This window comes from Gallus gallus, chromosome 15, assembly GCF_016699485.2.
Source record: "Gallus gallus isolate bGalGal1 chromosome 15, bGalGal1.mat.broiler.GRCg7b, whole genome shotgun sequence".
NCBI lineage: Eukaryota > Metazoa > Chordata > Aves > Galliformes > Phasianidae > Gallus > Gallus gallus.
The window spans coordinates 5,968,865-5,989,861 of NC_052546.1; the positions used below are offsets into that span (position 1 = coordinate 5,968,865).

Below are 20,997 nucleotides of genomic sequence, written 5' to 3' on the forward strand. Positions count from 1 at the left end.
TAACAAACATCAGCAGCAGGGCACAGAACAGCAAGAACACATCCACATCCACCAGTGATGCGTGGTGCAGCAGGCCCCAGACCTGTGCTTCGTACCATCAACAGAGTTTCTGCAGACAACTGTGATTAAAATAAACACATTTTAGTATAAATACTATATTTATTAAATATTTTTACAATTCATTTAAATGTATTTACAGAACTATTCCTGCATAAGTTATACCTCAGACATGAAATTCACATAATCGCCTCTTAGGTAAGCATAGATGATAGTCTCATTTAACAACAACAAAAAAAAGCATCCTCATTAGATACAGACTCGGATTTGCTTCATTATTTCAGCTATCTTTGGAAGAAACTACTTCATACAGTCTGCTTCTACACACACAGGCTGGTTTCTCCCCGGAGAAAGGATGTCCACTGCTGAGAGATGGAGATTCCATCCCACGGTGCTTTACCTCACCTCTCCCATCTCCCTTACCCACTCCTGTCTGGTCCCAAAATCTTCTTGTTTTTTTTTTCCTCCCCAGCCATACCTTCTTTACAAACACAGAGAAAGTGCAGACAGAAACCATATGTTGTAGGTCTCCCAAAGATAGCCATCGAAGTAGCACGGAACCACAGACTTTTCCAATTCACCGCATCTGAGCCCTTTTTTCACCCATATACCGAGTAACAGCTGCAGAAATCCCAACCCCTGCGTGCACCGTTACACGGCACGGCCCCGCAGGGTGCAGGTATCGCCCCTTCCCTTCAGATTCCTGCTCCACTACAGCCAGCTCCTGACAGCTCACAGGAACTGAAGCCATTCCCGCATGTTCCCATTCCATGGAACACCTCTCTCGTACGCTCGTCCCATGACCAGTCCCAAGAACCTAATTCCTCGGAAGCGTTACTGCTTCCTGCATCATTTAAAGTTACTTTGATAGTATGGGCCCTGTCATTTCCTCTTCCAAAAATTTGTTGTGCGCAGACAGCTTAAGTTCATAGGAAGAAATTAGGTTTGATATGTTTAGAGTGCATATCTTAAAAAAAAAAAAAAAAACAAAACAGAACAAAAACAAGCGTGTGATAAAAATATCGATTCTTTATAATACAGTATTGCTTTATAAACAGATGGAAAAGCTATCAGCTTTACTGGTCTTTGGTGTGTCCAGTGAGGGGTAAACTCATGAATTGTAAATTAAAATCCGATTTTGTTCTTTATTAAAAGAAAATCAGGATGTGATGTGAGGCAGATGGCTTTATAGACACCGCTCAGCTACGAACTGCTTCAACACCAACAGCAAGGCAGAGGCTCAAACCCAGCAGGCAGCACAGTTCGCTTCTGGGGAGGTGGCCGAATCTCTCCGGTGGAGGACTCCAGGCCCCGGACCAGCAGAGGCAGAGTACAGCACATGCAACACCTCACGCGGGGACACACCTCTGCTGTACTCATCTGTCTGATCCACATACATTTCTCAATTTATAGGTCTAAAAAGTGGAGGGGGGAGGGGGGGGGGGGGGGGGGGGGGGGAAAGAAGGCTGGAAATGAGTGTAGTGAGAGCGAGGAGTCAGAGTGCAAAACAGTCTGGGTCTACAAGGGCATCACTTTAAGGTAAGTTCAAGGGAAAGAGTAATTGATCAAATCAGCTCTAATGAAGAAACACGACAGTCAATACTGAAGAATAAAATGTGAAGATACCCAGATTGGAGAGGGAAACGCCCCTCCCAAATACGAGAAACAAAGCCCTATACTGCAGCATGAATACATTCCTTCTAACGAGACAGCCAGGATACAGCTTGTTCAACTTTAAAAACAAAGACTGACAGTTTGTGCAAAGTTATCCACCACTCACTGCTCCACGTATCGCAGAACTAATTAATTTGTCTTCGTCAACATAATCCTCCCCATACCCTCACCAAAATAAGATTTTGGTCAAGTTAGGGCAGTTAAGGCATTTTGACAAGTAATTACAAGGTGATTTAAAATAGATACGTAACATTATGCCAATTTAGGAATAGCAGATAAATTACTGAAGAGCTTCCAAATGAATCACTTATTATAAATGAAATGCCTGTTACAAGCACGATGCATTGAAATAGAGCAAAATGACATGTACATGGTACATGTTAAATGATCTTAAATAAAAGCTTGACATAGTTACGCAAATATACAGTACAAGTCCACAAAAATTCTTTAAACAAGTTGAGGTAACCTCAAACTTAAACGGTTTTAATGCAATAAACCAGGTAGTAAAGATCTCCTCCTGAGAGCAGGTAAGATTGCTTACTGACCGAGTTTAACTGCACTCCCCTAGACATCAACATTACCCGACTTTTTATATATAAAAACATGGCTTTAATTTATTTCTACATACTCTTCTACCAGCAAAAAAGTTAATGAAAAACTGACCAAAAATATATATATCTTTACAGCTATCAGCTATTTGTATGAACCTCAAAATAGAAAGGAAAGCTTGCTGGAACGGGGGGAACAATTGTGAGCTGCTGTGATTCCAAAGGAAATGTCATATTGCAAAGTGGCTGTTGGATAACTGTAAACATCATTAAGGTTCGTTCCGAAAACCCTAAACTTTAGTTTCTGAAATGTTACGTTTTGCTGATTATTCACTGATGGTTTCCATTTATGTACTCACTGCTGCTGCCACAGCATAAGCAAAGAGGTGTGTGTGGGAGCCAGAAAAAACGAGGATCGTCTGGACTTCACTCGGTGCAGCACGTGCTGTTCTACACAAGCAAGAATGGCAATATTCATACAAATTACGTTTCGTTAACAACAGATTCATGTACCAAAAGCAACGATGCTCGGAGCTGAGGCTGAGCTGCTCTCTGTGCAGCCTCCCCCTGCAGCATTGACGCCGTATCACCCTGCGCCGGTCAGATGGGTTAAAATGCTTTGAAGGACCTCAGCTTCGACCATCTCGGGTTTGTTTTTTAGACAGTTATAGTTTGTGTTTAAAAAAAAGATAGTTATCCACAGCCAAAACATCCAGATACCAGCCCCATCGTGGACAAATGATCTGCAGAACTTTTTAAGATCACAGTTAAGCACCTGAAATCACAAAACACATTTGCATCCATACAACTTGACCTACAGTATGTTTTTGAAATTTCGTACTAGAAAAGGCTCCTAGGCTGACACCGTGTATGGCAAGAGCAGAATGTTTACAGCAGTTATAAACCTCCTGAAAACCGGAGCTTAGAAACACGAAACCTCAGCTATCACTGTAACAAGACTACGCTTAGGAAACTGTGTTCTGTAACATACCCTTTAACGAACAGTGAATGTTTCTAGTAGATAGAATAATATGCCCTCTTGTAGAGGTTTTAGCTATTGAATCTAGTCTGAAAGATGATAAACCAATTCTATTCATCTGAAAGTAAGTCACATTTCAAATGCAGTAACAACGTGGGATTGATCCTCCCCCTTTTATGGACAATTGCTAAGCTCTGAAAGACATGCTTCAAGCCTTGAGCTGCTTCTTCACTTCTTGCTGGCAGACAGAGACCAGTGCACTACGAGAGTGGTTCTTAACAAGGACTTCAGTTGTGTCTCAAGACAGGCAATGAGCTCGCAAACTGGCTGCTGAGATCAGCTGCAAAGGAAGAAAGCCATCCTGCCAGCAGGAAACCACACGTGTGAAGCTGGGAGCTCGGGGATAATGACAACATCGGCAGCTGGCACTGCGGGCACGTCAGTCTGTATACTCAGCTACGATAGAAAGAAGGACGGTGATGTCATCTGGTTTCCCCCCTGTAATATAAGAAGAATAAAAGCACGATGTCAAACCACACCGGGTTGTCTTCTTATAGCCTGTGGTGCTCCCCCATGGAAGGCTCCTCGTGAACTAGTTTAAACGTGAAAAATCTGAAGGGAGAGAATGCTTCCTCCACTTCCTTTCCAAAACTCAGCTGAGGGGAGCATTTAGAAGATCAAAAAAGCTCTCTCCTTTTGAGCAATAGTGAGATGCTGCTAAAAGCTACTCACATTTTTAGCGATCACTTTTCAAGACTCAGTGGGCTACAGCAATGCACTGCAGTTGCACAGAAATAGCTCACCGTATTTTGTTACATAGGAAGGTCACCAGAGGCCTCCGGACTTGGGAGAGCTCCAGTTTCATTACTATCTGCCTTTATGAAAGGCATTTAAGGTGCTGCAGAAATTCCTGCCCTCTTGATACAGGGATAATGAGGAGATCTCTAATTAATAATTAAAAAAAATTGTTTGACAGGACTCTGAACTCTGCCAGGTTTAGTTTAGTACTTTTCTAGAGCATAGGAAATAGAACCAACAGAGATCAGGGCTGGGATGTTAATGGTACAAAGGTCAGAAAGAAAGAAATCCAAACAGCTGGCAGAATCCTGACCAAAATGCATCAAGAACGGAAGACCTTAAAAGAAAATCAAAACCCACAACTAAACAACAAAAATCCACAGCCAGACACAAATCCCAGGAATCAAGCACAGCTCTCCTGGGAGCCTGGACAACTTATGTCAGGCTGGATTCTTGTGGCAGGAGTGTCCATATTAAAGAAAAGAAATAAAAACCAGTGCATGGAGCTCCATGCACTCCAGCTGCTTCCCCCCCCAGGAGGCTGCTGATTAGCTGGGACCTGGGATGACCTGTGTTGGTAACTGGGGTCCTTGCCAAACCAACAGCACTACACTGGTGCTCTCTGCCAAGCACATTTCTTAATACTCTCTTTTCCTATTGGATTTTTTAAGCAGAACTTTACTTTGCTGAAGATTTCTTAAAGATAGCAAGTGTGGGAGGAGGAGAAAAGAAAATCTTACCTCTCACGTTCAAGCCATTGTCACATGCAAACTGTGCAAAGGGTGACATGTAAGTGGGATCATACGCCAGCTCGTGAGCTTGCTCAGCAATACTTCTTGCAGTCTGCTGTATGCTCTCATAGTTGGAATTCTAAATTAACAAGGAAAAAAGTATTCTTGTAAGGAAGTCTCTACTGCTATTTGTTTTGCTGATGCTGGTCAGTTTTCCAGCTCCCTGACTGGAGGGCATTTCCCACAGATCACAGCACTGGTTATCACCACCTGTCCCATGCCTAACCGTGCTTTAGGCTTTATAAGCTTGGGTAAGAACTGCAGGCCTTTACATTTGAAGTGTAGACTGGCAGCTCGACGACTTGTTGTTTTGGATCATTTGTACAGCAAGTCTTCTAAGATTGCAAATACTCACAGCAGATGAAAAGGTCTCATGTTAGGGCACTGATTCTCATGTTAGGGCACAGATCTGATAACTAACACTAACAGTTCGCATTGAAAGAACCTTTCTTTTTTTTTTACCCTCACAAAAGAGACTCAGTTGCAGTAATTACGTTTTACACCTTGAATGGAAAGCCTTAATTCTGAGCCTCTTGCCCAAACCAACAAAAACATGCCTGGGGGAGAAGGAGCACTTTCAAAGTCAGATGAAAAAGGTTTTAATGGAGAGTGGAATTCCTATGAGTAACATTCTCTTTTCTTGTCATCTTCTTCACTATCCCTGCTGCTTTCCTTCAATGCTTTTCTTACTCCAGACGACACAACACGACAACCATCTCTATTACTGGGAACTATTTTTAAATGTCATTTCAGACAGTCTTCCCTGCAGTGTGGGGACTCAGCAGGCTTTGGTTGAATTTCCTTTAAGGGGAACTTCGGTGCCTTTCCCCACTGCACCAATAGATGGAGCTCAACTTGTTTTATTCCAGAGAAGTAAATCTCCAGCACCCACCTCTGCTGACCTCCTGTCTGCGCAACAAAGAGGTGGACGTACCACAAACAGAGGTATGCTGTGGCATAAACAACAGCCACGCAGGTTAGCAGCCAGCACGCCAGAGCCTTCCAGCCCACGACAGCATGCTGACATCTTCAGCACCATCACTACCTTTGCTAACCAGGTTAAAGCCCCTCTCTGACAGCTTGTGCTGCAGCAAGATCCCACGTTCCCTTTCACAGCACAGCTGCACACTTTGCTATTTCAGTTCTGATCGTCACATCAATAAGAGAGGAAACGATAAGGGGGGACTGCAGAGGGGAAGCACAGGAATCTACCTCGTGTGCAGACAGAGGCCTCCAACCTTTTGTCTGCAAGGACACATTCTGTCTGGCACCACCTTTCAATTACATACCTGCAGGATAAGAGCAGGCACAGTATTTTTGAAACCACACTGTAATTCTACACGTTCTCCTCCTTTGCATCTCCTAACATCAAAATGCTTCCCTCAGGGAAGTTATACATCTTGATACCTCTTAAGCATACTTTCCTTTCTGTAAATAGCCTTAAGCTAAACGCTCTCACACAAACTAAAACAGTTTAATGTATGTTTACTATTTAAAAGGAGTATTTGTGGTCACTAACCTGGAGAACTTGCTGAGAGGTGTTGGTTGTTTTGGTGTTGTTTTTTTTTTTTTTAAGATCAGATTTTCCACACACATTCAGCCCACAGTTCAGACAGTCCAGACTTTTAGAACTACTGTTTATTAAGTCTTCAGAAAACTATACATTATTTTTAAATACTGAGCTTCTCTTGCCCCAAATAACCCGTAAGAGAAAGCTGTCTTTCCACGTATATCATCTACAATTGCAGATGCAAATAAAATACAGATAGCTAAGAGCAGAGACTGCTACTGAACTACCAGCTCTCCCCAGTCCCCCCGCTGTCCCCTTGTCTTACAGCAGCCACCGACACACTGCTGGCTGCTGCTCAGCACATCTGTGCCAAAGCTGCTGCTTCGAGATTCAGCCTGGCTGCAGATCCGAAAGACAGCACTTCGGGGCCAACGTTCCTGCTCAAACATGGTATTAACTGGCAAATCTAAGTGACAGCACTTTGCTGTGGGCCTTTTACGTGTAATACAAAAGCCATAAAAGAAATGGCAGTAACTGTGAGGGGTGGCAGAAGACGTGTGTGTTCCGAATCTCTCACGCTTACCTTCAGCTTTTTTAACTCCTGCAGAATCATGTAGTCAGGCATGTTGTCAAACAATCCGTCTGTTGCAGTCAAAATAATGTCTCCGAGTTGGACATCAAAAGAAGTACTATCAGCAGCATCAGGGCTGTGAAAATGACACATGTCAAAGAAATGGACTCCGGCTTTCATGAAGGCACCAAGCAATGTCACACTAGCACACTGACAGCTTTTGTAATTCATCACTGTTACGTGTTTTGCTAGAAATACAGAAATAATCACTAACTGGAGCTTTTGCACTGGGAAAGCTTGTCAAGAAAGCTACAACAAAAGAGCTGTGATTGCAAACAGGTGATGTTCCAGCTATTACACAAAGGATTTGCATTTACAATTCCCAGATGAACAATTCCACAAACTAAACTGCTTCACAAGTGTATCTCCATGGAAACCATTAAGTAGAATGGCAGTTCAGGGCTTCCTTCTCACCCATCTTAAATATGTAACAGAGCTGCACTTGAAAGGACAATTCATAATGGGAATGGCCAAAGCACTTAAGGACTCTGAATCATTTTCTATGGCAGTGCAATAGGAAACATGTCTGGAAATCACTATCAGGAGACCACAGCTGGTTGGACAATTTACATCTGATAACATCACACAATATCAAGGGCAGAAAACACCTATTCTGGCCATGAATACTGCTGTAGGATCTGTTTCTCAGATGTAGCATAACGTCAAAAATCTTCATTTTTAAAGATTCTTCAGAGCTCTTTGGAAGAGAGAAGTGATGGCATGCTGTGCTGTCTGGCTATGCAAGAAAGCAGAGGGGCCATCATCCTCCAATCCAATCCCACCATCCAAGTGGTGTGCACCTTCAGGAAGGTCAGAGTCGAGACTGCCTGCCTATCCCCATATACAGACCAAATTTAAAACATTTAAGTGGAAAAACCATCCAAACAACAAGCATGAGTACTAACTGATGTCAAGAACAGCACGGAACTAGCCAGAAAGCTATAATCATGATTCAGAACCTAAGTGTGGGAGCTCATTTATCTTGCACTTTCCTTATTGCGTGATGACTCAGATTGCTTTGCTTCCCTGACTTCCACCGGACGATATTAACCACCCTTATGCTATTTTGGGGGGGTCTTTTTATAGAAGACACAGAATTTTAGAAAAAAGGATTTTAGTAGTTCTGGAATTTCAAACAACCGTTTAATGTTAGTCTAATAAAGAGGCTAGGCTATTTAAAGGCTCTGATTTCAGAGCTCTACACTAGCTTCCTCTCTGCAGCCTCACGAAGTAATAAAACCATGTGCAAGAATGAAACTACTGACCAACAGCTCTCAAGCATTTTCAAAAGCAAAGCAAACAAAAAAGCAATTTTGCCATCTAAAGTTACAGTCCTTATGGCATCAGACTTGAGATTTACAGCTTCGTACCCAACTCTAAGATGCCTACTGCATGCTGTGTTTACTGCCATCCCTCTTTGAAGATGCCTTTGTCATTTGTGTTTAGAAGAGAGGTATCAGTTTAATGACCATATAGCAACTGATATGAGAGCTGTATTTTAATATGTGCATTTCAAAGGTTGTTGTTCCCTCCCTCCAGTTTTAGTTGAGTGATGAGGCTTCACACAGCCACAGGATTTATCAGCCTGACATTCTCAGAAGAAGACACAAGTCTGCCTTTGAAACAACTCATTTCTGTGAACAGATTGTCCTTTCCTAATACTCTCATTTCCCAGCTTGGTGTTCCGCCAAACGGAGTTTTGCTCGTTTTGGTCAAATACAAAATGCTGCTGGAAACACAGCCTCTTGGAACCACAAGTTACAGTCACATGTCCCCCCGCTCTATTCTTCAAGTACTGCTAACTCACTGCCAAAATATCCAAATTAGCGTACTCCAAAGCAGTCTCAGGGGAGCACAGACAGGGGCTGGGAATGAATGCTGCTGATAAGACGAGCCACTCGTGCAGGGTGATCAGCACAGCCACCAGCTGCAGTCTTCATTATAGCACCTCTATCAAGCAGTGCTCTTCTGTGGATCAGAACACGTCCAGTGCGCATTACAGCTGGTAAGAACATGCTACGTTGAATGAGTAATTGTGCACCCAATGACTTCTGACTGTGTAACAGCTTACAAAGTTTATCAAGTACACAGTGAGAAGTGTTTGCAGCACCTTAAGGACATGGAGGCAGGTAAAGCCACTGGGCACACTTAAATCCCACGTACCATGCTGCACTATACAAGGAGCACCAAAGCAGCAAAACTGTAACCTTTTGGGAGCTGATCACTATACAGATTTAGAATGTAAGATCCTTTCCCACCTTACCTGTCACTTAAGACAACCCCTTCTGCTTCTGGTGGAGCTATCGACAGTTGGAACGGAGTGTTGAAGTAATGCTGCTGTTCATCAGATCGATGTACTACTTCTCCTCCTCTGACTACTAAAAATCCAGAATCTCCCAAGTTGGCTGTATGTAAACGATGACTTGTTCTGTCCAAAACTACTATGCAAGCTGTGCTGCTTCCTGAAAGCAAGCAGAATATGGTGACAAGCTCACCTAACAGAAAGTGTTTACTCCCTCACTGCCTTTAGTCATTGCCCAGCGACTCAAGTATTAATCAAAGCTTACAAATCAGGATGAAGAGAAGCACTCATTAATGCAAAATTAAGTTAATACACATTAAATAAGGTAAAATGCAACAGATCTTTGCAGCAGAGTTTTCCAAGCACACCTATGCGCAGGACAGACCACAGATGAGCTAAGTGTATGACTATATGGCCCTCACAGGAGGCCAGCTGGCCCCAGGCATCACGTGTTAGAGATGTTTCACTTTCTAGTCCAGGGAGCTGCCTGGAAAACCCTGCCCTTCATTTGCTCTCTAGTGAACATACGGGACCTTCTCCACTCTTAGTGAAGGGAGTCAGAGGAGTAACTTTGGAAAGATTCATGTTTTATACACGACAGCATCCAGCACTGTTCTGCAATACAGGAACAGCATTTAAGTAAACACCACAATTTCCTCCCACTTCAGTTTCATTTGAAAATAATTTGCAAGACTGAATTCTGACGAACTAAGTACTGAAAGTTAAAGTGCAGCAGAAAGGAAAAGTTCAAGCCTAATGAAAATTTCCTAATGAAGTCTTCTCCCTCCACTTGGTTTGAAATGAATTCTAAATGTCTGTTGCTGTGGTAGCTCCCGCTCTGGTTTTGGTTCAGGCAGAAGCACTAGGAGCAGGAACACTGGTTTCAAATTTTAACCGTATTAGCACAGTGTAACCAGGAGGCCACCACGGAATGCAGATCTTGTGACTCAGCATATGCCACTTTTCAGGATCCGAAAGGTCAAGCCAAGCAGGGCTGCCTCTGTCTACAAAGGAGTTGTGGGAGCTTTCACCAGCAGCCCACTTCGTGGATCACTTACAGCTACACCTGCCTTGCACAAATAAGTGCTATTATATGTGCAAAATCCCAGTGTAATGAACAACTATTGCTATTTAGGTGACACTTAAGGTCATTTCTGAGGTTGGAACCTATTCTTTAGGCATAAAATGCAAGAACATCTGTGCTAAGCTCAGCAGACAAGCTAAATATAGCTTACACAGCACTGTCCTGGCAGAGAAGTTTAAGGTCAGGTGAGAAGCACGCTATCACACCGGGTAACGCTTTCCTGGTGCGTAAGAGGTCACACGCCCTTCAGAAACATGTTCTGTTTTCAAGGTTGTCAGTAGAGGTCAAATTTTGCCTCTCTATCTGTTCACCACTCCCAAAGCAGCTAGATTGCACTGTCTAAAATCAAGTTTGACACAGAATATGCTAAGCATTTGTTTGCATTCAAAAACATTTCTAATGATTCCTTTCCAAAGAACTGTAAAATCTACAGGCTATCGGTGGTTGCGTGATATAAGCCACTCTAATCAGCCTGTTAGGTTTAAAGTTCACTGGACATAAAAGGCAACAGGAACAGCAAGTCAAGGAGCAAGCAGATGCATCCAAGTATGATCAAAAAGTCTCTACTTGCACAGCTTCAGCAAAAAGCCACAATCAACAGAGAACTATTTATGCATAGCAAGTACATGCTGCAGCATATTCTACTGCAAAACTCATCTTTCAAACTCCCTGCAAGCATTGGTGAAGAATCACCCTTCACCACAAAGGGTGGTGAATTCCTTACCATCAATATTTACTTATTTTTATATCCATGTATTTTAGATACATATAAATATTTGCGTGTACTTAAGTATGTGTGTAAATAACATAGGACACAGACCCAATCCACGTTTTTGCCTCTTACCAAGCAAAGGTACTTTGTTCTGCAGCAGCTCGCAATAACCTGCAGTGAGAATCCCAACAGGATTACTTGGTACAAACCGTCCTTCTTTTACTAAACGTTCACATGTTCGCATGAGAGTCCCTGAGAACTGAGAAGGGTCAACCCCATAGTCCCTCCAGCCACCGACACCATCTGCTACTCCTAGAAGAAAAAGCAAACAGAAACCAGGAGTTACACGAACAGAAACGTTACCCAAAATGTGTATTATGTTGGCAGCATGGCAGTTTTTGTAGAAACGAATCTTCAGTTTTAAAGAGGCGTTCAAAAAAGAAATAAGACCACCCAAAACAGAACCCAACCCTCAGACCAAGAGGCAAGCCTACACAAAGCTGTGACCTGTGTCTGCAAGGACAGCTTGTTGCTCACTTCAGCCAAGGAAGAGAATGAAAGCTGATCACGGTCCAGTTATTTTCACTGTTACTCAAAACAGAAAACGAAATGAATTCTGCCAAAGCTTCACAAGATTTGAGCAACTCCAGGCAAGTACTGAAGATGCACATGTGCACGTGGGGTGGTCAGAGGGACAAACAGTTGAATCAATCACTGTGCTGATGCTCACAGCAACGTGATGCTACTGTCAGTGGAAATAAGAGCAAGAAAAACACTTTTGCTGTTTCATACACAGAAGAAAGTCAGTTCTGGCATCTCCTAGATAAATACTTAGAAGATGAAACTCCTGAGCTGGGCATGGGGTAATGCAGCAGGCACGTCACAGAAGATCCCCAGCATTTTAACCTCCCCTAACCAGGCCCACATCCACACCATTTCATTAAAACAGCACCAGTGCTCCGCTTCAACTTCTTTTGAGAGCTCTGATTGTTCCAAAGAAGGCTTTCCCCAGAAAGAAAAGCACTGCAAGCAAAGGCATGAAAATTTGACTGAGACGTAAAAACGAAGTTTGCCTCATTGAGAAATGCCCTTCACATCGGTCACATCTGAAACTGAGATGGAAGGTTTAGAGCCGACCTTGGCACGAACTATAATCTGACAAGAGGTTACATCCAGATTCTGAACAGCCCATCAACATTAATCAGATTTCTCCCAAAAATAGTGCACAACCTTTTAGACACCTGCTTTGTCCGCTTGCTTTCTTAGAAGAACGGTGCAGGAAGGCAGATCCCTGCCTTCCCCCCTTCACAGCAGGCCCTGGCACGGAGCTCCGATGGAAGCAGCCCTGGCACTCCCCACAACGCCTTTTCTCCTCTCTTCAGGACAAAACTAATCCACCCTTTGCAGGTCCCACAGCTTCAGGATAACGCTGGGTTAAACCCTTGCTTTCTGCTGCCACTCAAACCAGGCGAGAGTAAGAGATCAGCAAGAAAAGGCTTTCTGCTCTGATCTGGGACTCGAAATAGAAGTTGAGCACCAGTTTGGATGATAATGCTTGCTCTGCGTTAAGCGACCTGATGAGCAGCTTTTTTTCCCTTTAAGATGAGTGCAGTCCAGCCATAATTTTGCCAGCTGACCATAGCATGCATTGCTGCAGTGAAAAGGTTGACACAACGAAAAGGGCAACGTTTGACAGATACTGTCCAGATACTGCTCCTGGTTCCTAAGGTTGTTACAAAACAAGCTTGGGAGTAGTTATGGAGTTCCCCTGAATGCTCAGTAAACTATTTTTGCATTAGCCTTCTTTGGAAATGCTTCAACACAAACACCACAGCATTAGTATACACTGCGAGAAAGCAAGCCGCCACAGAAAGCCCCCAATCAGGTTAATTATCAAAACCAACTCGGAAGTAAAAATAAGAGCATGTCACCTCATTTTCTTTGCTCGCTTCTTACTCCAGGCAGGAAGTTCGAATCCACCACCACGCAGCACACCGTGCTCTGCTTTGTATTCCTGCCTGCTTTCTGTAAGCTATGAACAGCCCCAAGGATGATGCCAGTGCCTCCCATGCCCACAAAGTGCCCTGACCTGCAGGAGGTCCAACACACAGCTGGGCATTCCTTCTCCATCTCTGGCACAGCAGCAGACTGGCCCAGCACACTCACAAGCAAGGCCTGCAGTATGCTACAACCCCCAGCACCCCGCAGGGCTCAGCAGCTCACTGCCACGTGCACAACACTGCTGTCATCTGCCTCACCCAACGCAGACAATGTGGGGTTTCTACAAAGTGTTTTTTTTTTTTTTTTTTTTCTTTAAACAGCATTTCTGAAAGAAGACAGGCCAGTCCATTTAATTTAAGCTAGGTGACCTTGTTGGCTCCCACGGCATGCTGCCCCAGCAGCCAAATGCTTCCTCCTGCTCAGGCACACAGCCAGCAGGCCCCGTCGCCATCGAGATCAGCGCAGCACACAGGCAGAGCACATCCAAGGAGCCCTACACCACACATCACATATCCACCTTCCTTGCTTTTGCCTTACTGATGTAACTCTAGTTCTGTCTTCAGCCATCGTGTCCTGCTTCCTCTACGGTTTTGAGATAAGAGACAGTATCTTCAAATTCTCAATGGTTTAATAGGAAAGGAATATACATTTTTTTTTTTTAATTCCCTATTGAAAAAGATGTAAATGTGAACAAAGTTTGAGAAAACTTTGCGAGAATGACACGTGGCAGACGTGGAGAAGGAGTGTGGGGGATATTTCAGGCTCCAGAAGCAGTAACAAGTGAAAACTCACCTCGCAGAAATGGATCAATTCCCTATGTAAGTCTAGGCAGAGGGCATGCAAAGATCCATGAGACAGTCAAATACCTGTGGCTCAATGAACTGCCACTGTAAGTAAAGCAACTGAAAACTTCACAGTAAATGACATCAGATGAGCTCCTCCAGCAGTTATCTCGATCACGGAGACCTTTTGGAACCAGTGAGAGTTAACTCCCCACTATACTGCCTTCTGCTGGAAAACACACAAACACCACTGCCAGATTAAACACCAGGCACACGTCAGCCCAAGAACCGTCCCAAAAATGCCTCAAGAGATGGATGGACACTTTCAAAATGCTCTGTCAGCTAAGAAGAATGGGCACATGGAGGCACGAGGCAAACACAGGCGTGCCTGCAGGACTGATCTTGCATGCAAACACTACGAACCTCGTAAGATGTTCCACTCATCAAACTGAACTTTAAGATTCTGGAGAACATTACCCAAATTAGCCATGATTCACTAATAAAAGAACATCGAGAGGATATATTTATGGGTCTGGACTTATTTTGCATCTGACACAGAGGACAGACTAAAATGGCAACAAAGCACGATCTGTTGTGCTACACGAGTGTGAAATGCAGCACCTAATATTCGTCACCACGTCAGAATTGAGATAAACTGATAAGATTCCTAGTTTTATCAGTGACGAGATAAGCTCCACAGTCAGGCAACTCCTCCAGCAGTGTGACTGGCAGCAGGCAGGCAGGCAGGGGATGGGGATGCTACAGCCAAGTGGCACCCATTCCCAGCACCCCCTCCTTCAGGCTCCCCTTGGAACACATTCTGAACAATACCCTGTATAGATACCATCCCCAGAGGCAGAGGGGGCTCAACTGGTAACTACTTACAGAAGGAAAGGTTAATTATTCACACTGTGCATTTTAAACCTTATAACAGTCCCCAGCTTGCATTAACTTCAAAGGTACTGGAAGAATAAATGGCTCAATGATGACAAATAAAAAGCAAGAGGCTGAAGGAGAAACAAGGAACTGAAAGCACTGAATTGTGCACTTACTTCCAGGAAAAAGAAGCAGCTCCTTACATTATTCCCCCCCCTCCCCCAGATAATACATCACTGTTCAGGAAACAAGTTTTTTCCAGGTATCTCTCCTACCCGACTGCTAAGTGGATTTTGAAAGCTGTAAGAGAGGACAATAACACTTCCTGCAACATAGGTATGCTGAGTGCCTCACCTAGCACACTGTGTGCTTGGCTTATTTCCTTCTGTGCCTTCTGATAGAAGCTGCTTTTACTCTGCACAGTTTTCTTCCAGAAACTGTGGTAAGGAAGGATCATCAGATTTTAGCTTCATCCTCAGAAAGAAAGCCACCACATTTCAAAGAGATTGAATTCAGTGCTGCTTAGCAGCTCTGCTGACATCTGGATTAGCTGTACAGCCAAGTATGTCAGTGAACATGATTCTAATGGAGATGTTTCTCAATAACCTGCAGTTCCTCTACAAATGAAAATACTTGTTCTCATGTTAAAAAAAAAACCTCATTTGGACTATTACAGACTGTGACATTTTTCAAATCACTGATTATTCCCTCTAGAATGTCTCCATTTCTCCCAAGAGATTGGGTAGAACTGTACACTGAGCTAAGCAGACCACTCTCCTCCTTTAGCATTGGTAAGTTCTAGCAGCAATCTCTTTAATAGGTATGATACCAAATAAACCACTTAACATAGTCTTACATGACCTTCAGGCATCTGAGTAAGAACTCCTCTGTGGCTGCCAGAACATCTCTGACATTTCACCTACAAATCCTTCTATATTTTGCAGTTCACTTTTCTTGATGGCAGTGAAACCACCAATCTTCTGAGGGCCTCACAGCTCTCTGGGGAGTTACATACCTCCTATGCAGGCTGATGACAAACTTAATTCTCACACACAGCACCATTCCTCTCACTGTAGAGTAGCTGCCCTGCAGCTCCAAAGAAAATCACCAAGATTTGCAGCAGATAGAACAGCTGCCAAACTTTAAATCCGCAGTGGACAAACACTGCCTTGCTGCTGACCACTTGTTTCCTACCACTGCCACCAGTTGTTTCCTACCCCTTCTGCTACCACAGCAATAGTTTGGAAGGCTAGTCAAGTCACACTGGCTACACCCAAACTTCTACCCAGCAGACAGTGTAGAAGTGATGCTGTCACGGGATGCACACTGCTTGCTGCAATGTTTCAATCATGAGTCACACAACAGTTCGGAAAATCCATTAAAAAACTGCAAAGAGAACAGGAGCTTGATAAGGCAGGATTAAGCATGAAAAGGCAGATCCAAACAACAGAGAAAGAGATCACCAGCTTGAAACATCTCAGCATCAACAGACCGGTGAAGCTCATTTGTTTTGCTAAGGGAAGTGTTTTTGTTTTTTACCCATATACTAACTAGAAAGAAACAAAGGTGTTTGTTTCTGAAGGTTTGTTTTCCTGCTTGGAAAAACACTTATCTTACAAGTTACAGAGGAATGGCTTAAGACATGAGCATACACGTCTACCTGCTTAAGAAGATGCTTTCCAACATTCCTCATTTCTCATCATCTCATTCTGTCATTTTCTGAGGGTCTGGACAACAGCAGTACTAACAGCAAGCATACAGAAAGGTGCAAGCAGCAGCAGAAAGCACACACAGGCCTGAAACATGAAGCTCCAGAAATTAATATTAGTCGTAAAGTTATTTCTTTTTCTCACTGTAATGCCAAAGGACGTGTCATGGGTTTGAGATTCTTGCTCCTCCTGCTCACAGTGGGAAGAAAACATGCGAATTTAAGAGGTATATACCAGCCAGAGGTCAAAATAAGAGCTAAAGACCCAAAGCTTCAGGCACACCAATAAGAGACCCCACTGAGCTTTCAGTGACTGCGGGAGGGTTGGAAATAATGCACATCTTCATAAGCATTCTCATTTTCTTACAGTGAAAGGCTGAAGGACAGGCTAACAGACACACTGTCAACTTTTAGACTACACAGCCTACAGAACACAAAAGAAGCGCTTGGCATTGTTGTATCTGCTGTAAACACTCTGCCTCGTTAGCCCCAGCCAACTTTTGTTTGACCTAAGAAAATGAAACCCCAAGCACTCATGCCAAGCAGTTGGGAGTAGCTCCTTCACTGTAACACCACGCCCGTATCCATCCCACACAGGCATGCTTTCCATACAGGGATTCTGGGGAAGACTGGCACGGAAGAGTTTTACATTCCTATCTGCTATATCTTTGTTGCTGATGACAACTAGGGCAGGCTAACTTGAAACTTACTGTTCTCTAGAAGTATTATTGTGTAGAGCACTCACTTTCACTGAAACCAGCTGAGCCTCTTCATTAAACTCATGCTGGGAAATGAAGCTTTTAAAGCCACAGCCCAGCCCAGGCAGATTTCTGAGGTGCAAAGTTAGGCAGGTATTAAGTTAGTACAAAATTTATGAGGCTCGTTAAAAAAGAAAGAGAAAGATAAGGAACCTCAGATTTGCGATGAGAGTGAGAAGAATTGAGGGCAGGAAAACACTGGTGCTGAAACTTCTTTTGCAGCAGTGTTGAGCAGCTGGTGAGAAAGGGAGAGCAAAGAGATGATCTTAATAGCAGAAACAAGGAGAAAACTACCGTGCCCTGGAGCTTAAGAACTACTAATGAAGAAAAAGCACTTAGATTGCATTAGAAGCTATCCTGTGTTAACGTTTGCAGAGTATACTGCAGTTTTGCTTTACTGGTACATATTAATATTAGAAAGAGCAATAAAGAACTTGAAAATAACTTTACAGGGAGAAAAATAGCTTTCCTATTTGAAATCTCTTCTTCCTGTTAAGGACTGAAGACATCCTTGTTTGAAGCTGTCTTTGCTGTTTGATCCTTATGTGGAGTTATAACTGTTTGTTATCAAGTTGCCATGAAAATTAATGCAAAGACAGACTTAGAAATGCAATTCTCTGTTGATTCCAGCTGGAAGGCAAGACAAGCTGGAAATCCTCATATGGTAATGACCAAATATGGCCAAAAAACCCTAAACATCATCAGACGAGTTTAAATCTACACCATGTAAAGAACCCACTTATACAAGACGTGTATTCTGCATTTCTCTTAAGGGCAAATACAGATTACTTATTTATCAGTGCTGGCCTAGTAGAAACCTAAAGGCAGACAGCCATAGTCACATGTTGGAGTGCAGTTGTCCAACAGCTGATCTAAATGGAAAAAGTTTCCTTGGAACAGGCACAAGAGAAAAGATGCAGAACATCTAAATACACGGACAGGTTTTCCACATCTCCTTCAAAGCTGTAGCATCACCATTACAGCACGGGCTCCCTTTTAGAATAAGCAGCAATACTGTTGCCTAGCACCCTGTTACAGCTTCCTGAAAAAATGTTTCAGCTATATTAACCAGCAAGCAAGTTACAGTGACAGCACTGAATCCCAGGCACTGTCACATCATAAGACACTACAGCAAGTTCTCAGCATCTTTAATTAAAAACGATAGGTAGAAAACCCAAAGGTTTTTGTAATTATTATGATTTTAATGTTAAAGGTGCAGTAAATTTACTTCCATTGCTGCAAAGCAACTTTTGAAAAGTGTCAGCCAAATTCAACCTTGACTACGCAGGAGAAAGGTCAAGCACTGTCCAAAGCAACACTTCTCATAAACCAAAGATTCTATTGCCTGCCTATGTTTTCCCATTACTTTTAAAACCTGAGCTGGGAAGATCCATTTTGCAGACAAGCACAAACCAGAGCAAGCAATCAGGACACAGCACGCGCTGAAACTGAAGTTTGACATTTGAAACCAGCCTCAATGTCACTTTGCCTTTCACTTGACAAGGACAAAGCATGCACTAAAATAAGGAAGTGCCCAATTCTTTTACATGGAAACCTATCGCAGTCACCAGGTGCTCCACCAGGTTTTAGAGGCACAAAGGGAGGAAAACACCCAGGAAGGTGTTTCCTCGCTCCCAGAGCCACCAGGCCTTACGGGCACCTCCATGTGAAGCACAGGGCCTAGCCGCTGGCCTCAGCACCACCCCATCCCAGCAGTGTGCCCAGAGAGATAGCAGTTCTGCTGTTGCTTCTGCAAGGGCACAGAGCCGGGGGGTTGGCCAGCTGCAGAGCACCACCAACGGTCCCCTTTGTCACCGAGGTCACCCCCGCAGCCGTCACTTACCGAGCACATCTGCCGTGCGGTGCCGGGCCACAAAGCAGGCGTCATCCCCGTAGCACATGCCTTTCTTGAGGATCCCCTTGCGGAAATCTTTGCCAAAGCCACAGCTGGCCGTCACCAAGCTGTAGTCACGGGTGTCGGTCTGAGAGAGGCCGCCCAGCACTGCCCGGGCCACCAGCCTGCCATAGGACAGCACCGAGAACATGGCGTGGGGCGCCCAGCAGCCCAAGGCCAGGAACGCGGGGAGCCACCGGCGCAGCCGCCTCCTGCAGCGAGCCAGCCTTCCTGCTGCCCGCCGGCCGGCCGCCTCCACGCCTCTGGGCCTCAGCGCCTCGACACCTCAGGATCTCTGGGCCTCAGCCCCACAAAGCGACAGCGCCCGAGCACCTCAGCACCACGGAGCCTGCCTCTCAGCCCCTCAAATACCTCAGTCCCTCAACGCCTCAGCCCAGCGGCCCCTCCTCAGCCCGGCCCCTCGCCCTCCCCCCGCCCACCTCGCCCCTCAGAGCCGGCTCCCGCCCTCACACCCCAAGCACCGGCTCCTCGCGGCCGGGACTACCGCCCTCCGCCGCCACCCCCGCGCAGGGGGGAGGGGGGGGGCTCCGCCTGCTCCCGAGCCGCCCCGCAGAGGCCCTCCGGGCTCTCTCCGTAGCGCCGAGGAGACCCCGGTCAGAGCCGCCGCTCGTCGCCGCGCCGCCCCCGCTGCCCACCGGCCGCAGCCGCCATCTTCCCCCCGCGCGTGCAGAGCTGAGGGCCCGGCTATCGGCAGCCAGCGGCGCTGAGGGGACCTCGGCCCCGCCCCGGGGCAGTGCGCGTGCGCGGCGGGTGGGCCAACGCCTCCCATTGGCTGTCCGCCGCACCTCATTTGCATGTTACGGGAAAATAACAGCGCGCCGCTCCCGGCATCCCCCGCGGCGCCGGGGCGGCCCCGGTTCCCTTGCGGGCCGTGCCGCGGCTGTGGCGCTGCGGTGGTCGCGGCTGTGAGGCGAGCGCCGGGCTGCGGCCCCTCGCCACCTCCCGGAGCTCTACCTGTCATTATCGCAATTATGTTTTCAAAGCCGGGGCTGCGCCTAACCCAGCTATGTGCCCTCCACGCCCATATCGGGCCGCATGTCTGGCGTGCTCAGAATAACTCCGAGGAGCTCGGTGGCCATTTGGGCTTTTCTGGTGATTAAGGACGGTTACGTGAGTCATGCGGCACTAAAAATTGTTTTTAAAGGACGACTCCTCATGTTTCCCTGGCGGCGTGCGGTTACGTGTAATGTGAACTCACTGCAGCGTCCGATGGTTGTGATTTCTGGGAAAATAGGTGAAAGTGGAGAGGATTCACCCAGCATACAGGGCAAACAGATGCCAGAGCGCTAAAGATAAGGCTGCAGAGTGCGGTCATCACAGGAAAGACACTGCTGCCCTCATTGCACACAGGGCAAAGGCATGGCTGTGCGGGTTGGCACAGCTTCAGGGCACGGAGACCCCAAAGGACTGATCCTTCCCTGCTCCCCTTCTGCCCTGCGCAGGAAGGTTTGGTGCTGCAGGAGCTCCTGGCAGGCAGCTCTGAACGTGCCCAAACCCACCGAGGGCCTGCGTGAATGAGGCCGCTGCTCTGTGCGCCCAGAGAGATGTAAACAGCAAAATAGAAGGCAGGCATAAAGCAGAGGGAGGTGTGAAAGCCGAACCCCAAGCTGGTGAAAGGAAAAGCTGTGCGGTGTACAGCACGGACCCAGCCCGCCGGGAACACTGCTGAAGCACTGTCATTAACAGCATTAAGGCACAGCAAGCATTCGGTTGCTGCGCACCTTCACAGAGACCATATCCCTCCCCTTTGGAGTGCTGAAGGTTTAAGCAATGTGTGAAACGCCTCAGCCTAAACCTGAAATGCTATCCAAACTTCATTAAAAATAATCTGCCCGTTTGTAATTCTCTATGAGGAGAAAGGAAACGCAGGG

The 20,997-nt window shown here is 45.4% G+C and overlaps 1 protein-coding gene across 1 annotated transcript; it reads right to left on the reverse strand.

The window, feature by feature from the left end:
- Nucleotides 1-139: 139 nt before the first annotated feature.
- Nucleotides 140-19,831, reverse strand: PPTC7 (PTC7 protein phosphatase homolog). The gene is made up of 6 exons (XM_415161.7): nt 19,055-19,831; nt 11,219-11,398; nt 9,252-9,450; nt 6,941-7,064; nt 4,797-4,926; nt 140-3,756 (listed from the first exon to the last, which is right to left on the reverse strand). The coding sequence occupies exons 1-6, from the start codon at nt 19,254-19,256 to the stop codon at nt 3,698-3,700; spliced, it is 894 nt and encodes a 297-aa protein (XP_415161.1). The 5' UTR covers nt 19,257-19,831; the 3' UTR covers nt 140-3,697.
- Nucleotides 19,832-20,997: the final 1,166 nt, after the last annotated feature.

Bases quoted from the DNA above. Each gene is read 5' to 3' on its own strand.
- PPTC7 (XM_415161.7), bottom strand. From the start codon at position 19,256: ATGTTCTCGGTGCTGTCCTATGGCAGGCTGGTGGCCCGGGCAGTGCTG. The intron at 7,065-9,251 runs GTAAGGTGGGAA...TCATTTTCACAG, and splicing joins GGGGTTGTCTTAAGTGACAG to CCCTGATGCTGCTGATAGTA. The intron at 4,927-6,940 runs GTAAGCGTGAGA...TTGTTAATTTAG, and splicing joins AGGAGTTAAAAAAGCTGAAG to AATTCCAACTATGAGAGCAT.